The 7,500-nt window shown below is 48.4% G+C and overlaps 1 protein-coding gene across 34 annotated transcripts in view; it reads right to left on the reverse strand.

Annotated features, from left to right (window-relative positions):
• Nucleotides 1-7,500, reverse strand: part of LOC121572264 (CLIP-associating protein 2) — a 98,132-nt gene that overhangs the window by 13,054 nt on the left and 77,578 nt on the right. For 11 of the 34 annotated variants that reach the window (XM_041884243.2, XM_041884260.2, XM_041884252.2 and 8 more), the window contains 10 exons: nucleotides 6,822-6,884; nucleotides 5,721-5,818; nucleotides 5,351-5,374; nucleotides 4,993-5,148; nucleotides 4,727-4,818; nucleotides 4,354-4,417; nucleotides 3,437-3,499; nucleotides 2,810-2,812; nucleotides 330-493; nucleotides 116-194 (listed from right to left, as the gene is read on the reverse strand). In XM_041884243.2, the coding sequence (XP_041740177.1) occupies nucleotides 116-194; nucleotides 330-493; nucleotides 2,810-2,812; nucleotides 3,437-3,499; nucleotides 4,354-4,417; nucleotides 4,727-4,818; nucleotides 4,993-5,148; nucleotides 5,351-5,374; nucleotides 5,721-5,818; nucleotides 6,822-6,884 (806 nt within the window). The remainder of the gene's footprint in view (nucleotides 1-115; nucleotides 195-329; nucleotides 494-2,809; nucleotides 2,813-3,436; nucleotides 3,500-4,353; nucleotides 4,418-4,726; nucleotides 4,819-4,992; nucleotides 5,149-5,350; nucleotides 5,375-5,720; nucleotides 5,819-6,821; nucleotides 6,885-7,500) is intronic. The other 23 variants (XM_041884263.2, XM_041884262.2, XM_041884250.2 and 20 more) reach the window with 11 other exon arrangements.

The raw sequence follows: 7,500 nt of genomic DNA on the forward strand, positions 1-7,500 counted from the left end.
CATCTCCTCACTCTGTCCATCTCTTTCTTCATATGTAAAGCACACACACATAAAACAACCACTCCCCTACACACACATAAAACAACCACCCCCCAACACACACAGAGCTGTGTACCTTGAGGTTGGGTGTCTGAGTCTGGTCCACAGTGAACCTCATGAGGATAGTGAACTGGAGGTCGTTGGGGAAAGACTCTCTGTAAGGGAGATAACACACACACGGTAAGTTACAGACACACACATATAAGATATACGCGCACACACACGCACACACGTTACATACACATGTCGAAACACACCAAGACTGACATTTTACACACACCAAGACTGACCGTGTGATGTCCAGTGCTCTCTGGACCTTGGCCTGTACTGATCCCAGTAGGTCAGCTCCCATCTTCTTCAGCAGCTGGGTGAGCAGGACGAACAGCCAGTCCTGCAGGTCTTCTTTATACACCAGGACAAAGTCCACAAGGGTCTCCAAGAACATACTGAACACCTGGGGAGAGACAGGGGCCATCGGGTTACACACACACACACACACACACACATAATAATGTACACGCACCCACACATACTGTATATATAAACACACACAGTGCCTTCAGAAAGTATTCAGACCCCTTGACTTTTTCCACATTTTTTTTTACGTTACAGCCTTATTCTAAAATGTATTAAATTGTTTTTTTCCCCCTCATCAATCTACACACAATACCCCAGAATGACAAAGCAAAAACAGGTGCTTTTTGGTTGTTGCTATTTTATTAAAAATAAAAAACGGAAATATCGCATTTACATAAGTATTCAGACCCTTTACTCAGTACTTTGTTGAAGCACCTTTGGCAGCGATTACAGCATCGAGTTTTCTTGGGTATGACGCTACAAGCTTGGCACACCTGTATTTGGGGAGTTTCTCCCATTCTTCTCTGCAGATCCTCTCAAGCTCTGTCAGGTTGGATGGGGAGCGTCATTGCACAGCTATTTTCAGGTCTCTCCAGAGATGTTCGATTGGGTTCAAGTCCGGGCTCTGGCTGGGCCACTCAAGGACATTCAGAGACTTGTCCCGAAGCCACTCCTGCGTTGTCTTGGCTGTGTGCTTAGGGTCGTTGTCCTGTTAGAAGGTGAACCTTCACCCCAGTCTGAGGTCCTGAACGCTCTGGAGCAGATTTTCATCAAGTATCTCTCTGTACTTTGCTCCGTTCATCTTTCCCTCATCCTGACTAGTCTCCCAGTCTCTGCCACTGAAAAACATCCCCACAGCGTGATGCTGCCACCACCATGCTTCCCCGTAGGGATGGTGCCAGGTTTCCTCCAGACATGACGCTTGGCATTCAGGCGAGTTCAATCTTGGTTTCATCAGACCAGAGAATCTTGTTTCTCATGGTCTGAGAGTCTTAAGGTGCCTTTTGGCAAACTCCAAGCAGGCTGTCATGTGCCTTTTACTGAGGAGTGGCTTGCGTCTGGCCACTCTACCATAAAGGCCTGATTTGTGGAGTGCTGCAGAGATGGTTGTCCTTCTGGAAGATTCTCCCATCTTCACAGAGAAACTCTGGAGCCATGTGAAAATGACCATCGGGTTCTTGGTCACCTCCCTGACCAAGGCCCTTCTCCCCCGATTGCCAGCTCTAGGAAGAGTCTTGGTGGTTCCAAACTTCTTCCATTTAAGAATGATGGAGGTCACTGTGTTCTTGGGGACCTTCAATGCTGCAGACATTTTTTGCTGCCCTTCCCCAGATCTGTGCCTCGACACAATCCTGTCTCGGAGCTCTACGGACAATTCCTTCGACCTCATGGCTTGGTTTTTGTTCTGACATGCACTGTCAACTGTGGGACCTTATATAGACAGGTGTGTGCCTTTCCAAATCATGTCCAATCAATTGAATTTACCACAGGTGGACTCCAATCAAGTTGTAGAAACATCTCAAGGATGATCAATGGAAACAGGATGCACCTGAGCTCAATTTCGAGTCTCATAGCAAAGGGTCTGAATACTTATGTAAATAAGGTATCTCTGTTATTTATTTTTCATACATTTGCAAAGAAAACCTAAAAACCTGTTTTCGCTTAGTCATTATGGGGTATTGTGTGTAGATTGATGAGTAATTGTTTTAATTTATATGTATATCCATAATAAAATAAAGCTGTAACGTAACAAAATGTGGAAAAAGTCAAGGGGTCTGAATACTTCCCGAACGCACTGTACACACTGTTTAAACACACACTCATGTACACACGCCAGCACGCAGAAACAGACAGACTCCGGTACTATGGGGTAGGCTGAGGGGAGCTCAGGGTCCCATGCAAGAGACAACTACACTCACTTAACAACCAACCAATCAAATCAGTCACTCCAGTCAGCGTGCAGCAAGCAGAATTATGTTTACCAATACACAATCAATATTCAGTATTCACTAAACACACATGCTGATTGGCTGTCGCCTGCAGAACAGCACCAATCACAGGAGGGTGTGATGATTTCATAGTGATGTCACATCTGTGAGGGGTGACATCACCGGGTCGGTTAGTGAGTCTGGTTGCCTTGGAAACCATTCAATTAGCCGCCCAGTCAGATTACCATTCGGCAGATTAATCAATTCGAGATTAGTTGCCAATCAGATTACCAGGTTAGTGTCACAACCACAAACGTTAATAAAACGTTAATTGAACGTAAAATAAACGTTGTCCAGACTTACTCTCTACAGAGAGTTCCAAAGGAGAAGCATGGAGGACAGAGAAACATACAAACAGTTAGCATCCTGGGAAATACACACACACACACACACACACACACACACGAGCACGCACACACACACACTCTCTCATCAAACGCGCACAGAGATATGTGTGCAGTGTACACACACCACTTCCCGACTCGGACTGGTGTCAGAGTACCCGTGAACTGAAACAAGTGGTATTTGATGTCATAACAGACTAGGACTGAAACAGGTGGTGCTGTGATGTCATATCAGACTAGCACTGAAACAAGTGGTTTTGTGATGTCATATCAGACTAGGACTGAAACAGGTGGTATTGTGATGTCATATCAGACTAGGACTAAAACAGGTGGTATTGTGATGTCATATCAGACTAGGACTGAAACAGGTGGTATTGTGATGTCATATCAAACTAGGACTGAAACAGGTGGTATTGTGATGTCATATCAGACAAGGACTGAAACAGGTGGTATTGTGATGTCATATCAGACTAGGACTGAAACAGGTGGTATTGTGATGTCATATCAGACAAGGACTGAAACAGGTGGTATTGTGATGTCATATCAGACTAGGACTGAAACAGGTTGTATTGTGATGTCATATCAGACTAGGACTGCAGCCCTCTTATCAGAACCTCCTGATTCTTATAGGAATCTCTGTGCCTGTATACACACGAGAGAGAAAGAGAGAGAGAGCCGAAGAGAGAAGTGTGTGATGTTTAGGTGTACCTTGAAGGAGGCTGAGCTTACACCGGATTCTGCCGTTCCAAAGACCCTAGATCCGGATTCTCGCTGAAAGTCACAACCGGTACCGTCAGACGAGGGGCAGGACGTGGGGTTGGGGGCGGCAGGGGGAACACACACTAACCTTTGTACGGGGGAGCGGGTTGGGGGAACACTAAACGCCGGCAGGAGGGGAGGGGGAGTGCCATTAGAGGGGGCAGGACGAACCGTATATAGATCACGCAGGGAGGAAGAGGGGAGGAGTTGCCGTGAGCGAGGTTAGCACAACCAGCGGATTGGCTGAAGAGCAGTGAGAGAGCAATCCCATTGGCTAGCGGAGTGAGGTCACACACAGACTCAGGCGTGGCATGCCGTTAGAAACCAGTCAGATCCCGCCGCACGCAGCACATGCTGTATGTGTGTGCTCATTACTTTTTGTCTGATTATGAGTCTTAGTGTGTCTGTGTGTTTCCGTGTGTTTCCGTGTGTTTCCGTGTGTTTCCGTGTGTTTCCGTGTGTGTCTGTGTGTGTCTGTGTGTGTCTGTGTGTGTCTGTGTGTGTCTGTGTGTGTCTGTGTGTGTCTGTGTGTGTCTGTGTGTGTCTGTGTGTGTCTGTGTGTGTCTGTGTGTCAGTGTGTTTCCGTGTGTGAGAATAAATGTGTGTTTGTAGAACCTAGTTTAGTGAGTGTTGTTTTCGGCAGAATCTAGTATAAACGCAGGTGTGTGTAAGGTGTCTGTGTGTTGTGTGTTGTGTGTTGTGTGTGTGTAAGGTGACTGTGTGTGTGTGTGTGTGTGTAAGGTGACTGTGTGTGTGTGTGTGTAAGGTGACTGTGTGTGTGTGTGTGTAAGGTGTGTGTGTAAGGTGTGTGTGTGTAAGGTGTCTGTGTGTGTGTGTGTGTGTGGTAGCTGTGCATGCATCCATACCTTACTGTGGGGGTCTGCAAACATCCTGGTGAAGATTTCACACAACCTCTTCAGCTCCACACGACTGTGTACACACACACACACACACACACACACACACACACACACACACACACACACACACACACACCCCCCAAACGGTTAGACAAAGGTGAATACAGCTATGGTAGCATGTATTGCATCGGATAAACTTTTTCTCTGACTGCATTTGTGATAGGCTGCCAGGTGAAACCCTGCGTTGTGATAGGCTGCCAGGTGAAACCCTGCGTTGTGATAGGCTGCCAGGTGAAACCCTGCGTTGTGATAGGCTGCCAGGTGAAACCCTGCGTTGTCACAGGTTGCCAGGTTAAACCCTACGTTGTGATAGGCTGACCTGAGGGTGCATTGGTTCTTCAGTAGAGCCTGTAGACCCAGAAGCCCCTCCTTCCTCTCCGACCAGTTAGCACTGGCACAGCGGTTCAACACCTGGGGGACAGAGGGTTAAAGGATGGATGACAACGTCCTAAATAAATGAACTATTGAATCTTCAGCCAGGAATCCACAGAAAGCATGGGGGATTATCTGAACAGAAGTACTTGAAATGATTGGAATAAGGGAATGTTATTTGCACATGGTGCCAATAAATCAATGATTTCTGACCTCGGCCACGTCGTCAGTCTGTCTCATGTACGTCGGGATGGCCCCTCCGTTCCTGGAGCCGTAGGAGCGCTCTGAGCAGGCGCTGGACGCGTCACTGTTAGCGTCATCATCCGAACACATCCCATAGTTCTCATAGCGCCGGCGCGCTGGCTTCGTCTACAGGGGGAAGGAGAGAAAGAGAGAGAGAAACATACTTGGTGTTTTTTGTAACATGTACACACACAACACACACACACACAACACGCACAACACGCACAACACACACAACACACACACGCACCCCCCCCCCCCACACACACGCACACACACAACACACACAACACACACACAACACACACAAGCAGATGGAGAAGCTGACCTTGGATCTCATGTCCCCCAACAGCTGATAGCGTTAAACAGAGGAGGAACCAGTGGTTAGTCACCACAACAGTTAGTGCAGTGGTATTCAAACCTTTTCAACAGGGAACCCATGTTTTTTACCATATCCCAAATCTAATGACAGAAACTTTTAAAAAATCAGTAAATGTAAATTTTTTACATCAACAAATAACCTTCAATTCATTCCATTTTCATCTCACTTATTAAAAATGTAAATAACCTCACTATGGGTCGCGACCCTGACTTTGAATACCACTTTGAGTTAGTGTGAGAGAGAGTGTGTGTGTACAGTGTAAGTGCTTGTATGTGTGTATATAATGAGCCATGATAGGGAGAGAGTTGATGTGTACCAGGGCGTCGGCGAGGGCCTCCTCTATATCAGATCCTGTGTTGAGGACTCTCATGGCGCTGACGGACGACGGCAGATGACTGATACTGTAGCCTGACCCTGGAGGGAGGACAGAGAGAGCGAAAGAGAGACCCTGAAACGCACATATTATAGATGCAGTCAAACACATCAAATTGCAATCCCTTCCACCCTCACCCAACAACCTCCTCCTTCCCACCCTCATCGTCTCCGACCTCCTCATCGCCTCCGACCTCCCACCCTCATCGCCTCCGACCTCCTCATCCCCTCCGTCTCCGACCTCCTCATCGCCTCCGACCTCCTCCCTCCCACCCTCATCGTCTCCGACCTCCTCATCGCCTCCGACCTCCTCCCTCATCGCCTCCGACCTCCTCCCTCCCACCCTCATCGTCTCCGACCTCCTCATCGCCTCCGACCTCCTCCCTCCCACCCTCATCGCCTCCGACCTCCTCATCCCCTCCGACCTCCTCCCTCCCACCCTCGTCTCCGACCTCCTCATCGCCTCCGACCTCCTCCCTCCCACCCTCATCATCTCCAACCTCCTCATCGCCTCCGACCTCCTCTCCTATTCACTCCCTCACCAACCTCTTCCCTCCCTCCCCCCCCCCCCTTCGACCTCCCACCCCATCCAACCTTCTCCCTCCCACGCTCACCCACCCGATCCGATCACCGACCTCCCTCCGACCTCCACCAATCACATAACAACCCCCCCCCCCGGCTAGATGGCATGGTAAATAAATAACCAAATGAACCTTGACCCCAAGAGCTGTGACCTTCCATGCAAAGCATGATGGGAGTAAACAAAAAACAAACATGGAGGACGCTGTGCGGGGGCGTGTCCGTGTCGAAGGGAAGTGGGGCTAAAATCAGGAAATCGATAAGTGAGGGAAGCGCGATTACAAATGCATCATCGGAATGAAGACAAAATGGTTGTCATAGCAACTGAACGGGGTGGCGGAAACTTGAGGTCCAGGAAGAGAAGGAAGGAAAAAAAAAAAGGAGGAGTAGCTGTAGAGAACGTAAAAGAGAAGGACTCAAGCGGATGGAGAGAGAGAGAAAGAGGATAGAGGTACTCATTGTTCACCTGCGGCCCCTAAAGCATCGGCGGTGTGGAGAGCTCCCGTGGAGCGAGAGTAGTGGCGCGACGCTGCAACCATCAACCACGTAGAAACACACAGACACACATGTAGAAACACACAGAAACACACACCCCCCCACCCACCGTTAGAACCCACTCACACCGTGTGTGAGAGAAAGTGAGACCCAGAACCATGTAACATGTCAGAGTGTGTGTAGTAGTAGCCCTATAAAGGTCCAGTTCTGCTTCCCTACAGCGTCTGACAGTATTCCATTTCTGTAGCAAGGAGTGATCTCCGCTAGCCCAGGCAGTCCAAACGGCTGGGAATAATCTACCTTAGTGTTGAGGCACGGCTTTCTTGCTGCCTGCCTGCCTGTGCGCTCCTGGTCTGGTTAAGTGTTCTACAGTGGATTAATGACATCCAAAGGCTAGCACGTGTTGACGTTGGATCAAATGTCTGCAAGGTTGTCCGTTTTGTTGTTCCATAATGATGGCTTGTCTTTGTGTGTGTGTTACTACGTAGTGTCGATGATGTGTGTGTGTGTGTGTGTTACTACGTAGTGTCGATGATGATGTGTGTGTGTGTGTTACTATGTAGTGTCGATGATGATGTGTGTGTGTGTGTGTGTGTGTTACTACGTAGTGTCGATGATGATGTGTGTGTGTGTGTTACTACGTAGTGTCG

Source organism: Coregonus clupeaformis, chromosome 8 (assembly GCF_020615455.1).
Source record: "Coregonus clupeaformis isolate EN_2021a chromosome 8, ASM2061545v1, whole genome shotgun sequence".
NCBI lineage: Eukaryota > Metazoa > Chordata > Actinopteri > Salmoniformes > Salmonidae > Coregonus > Coregonus clupeaformis.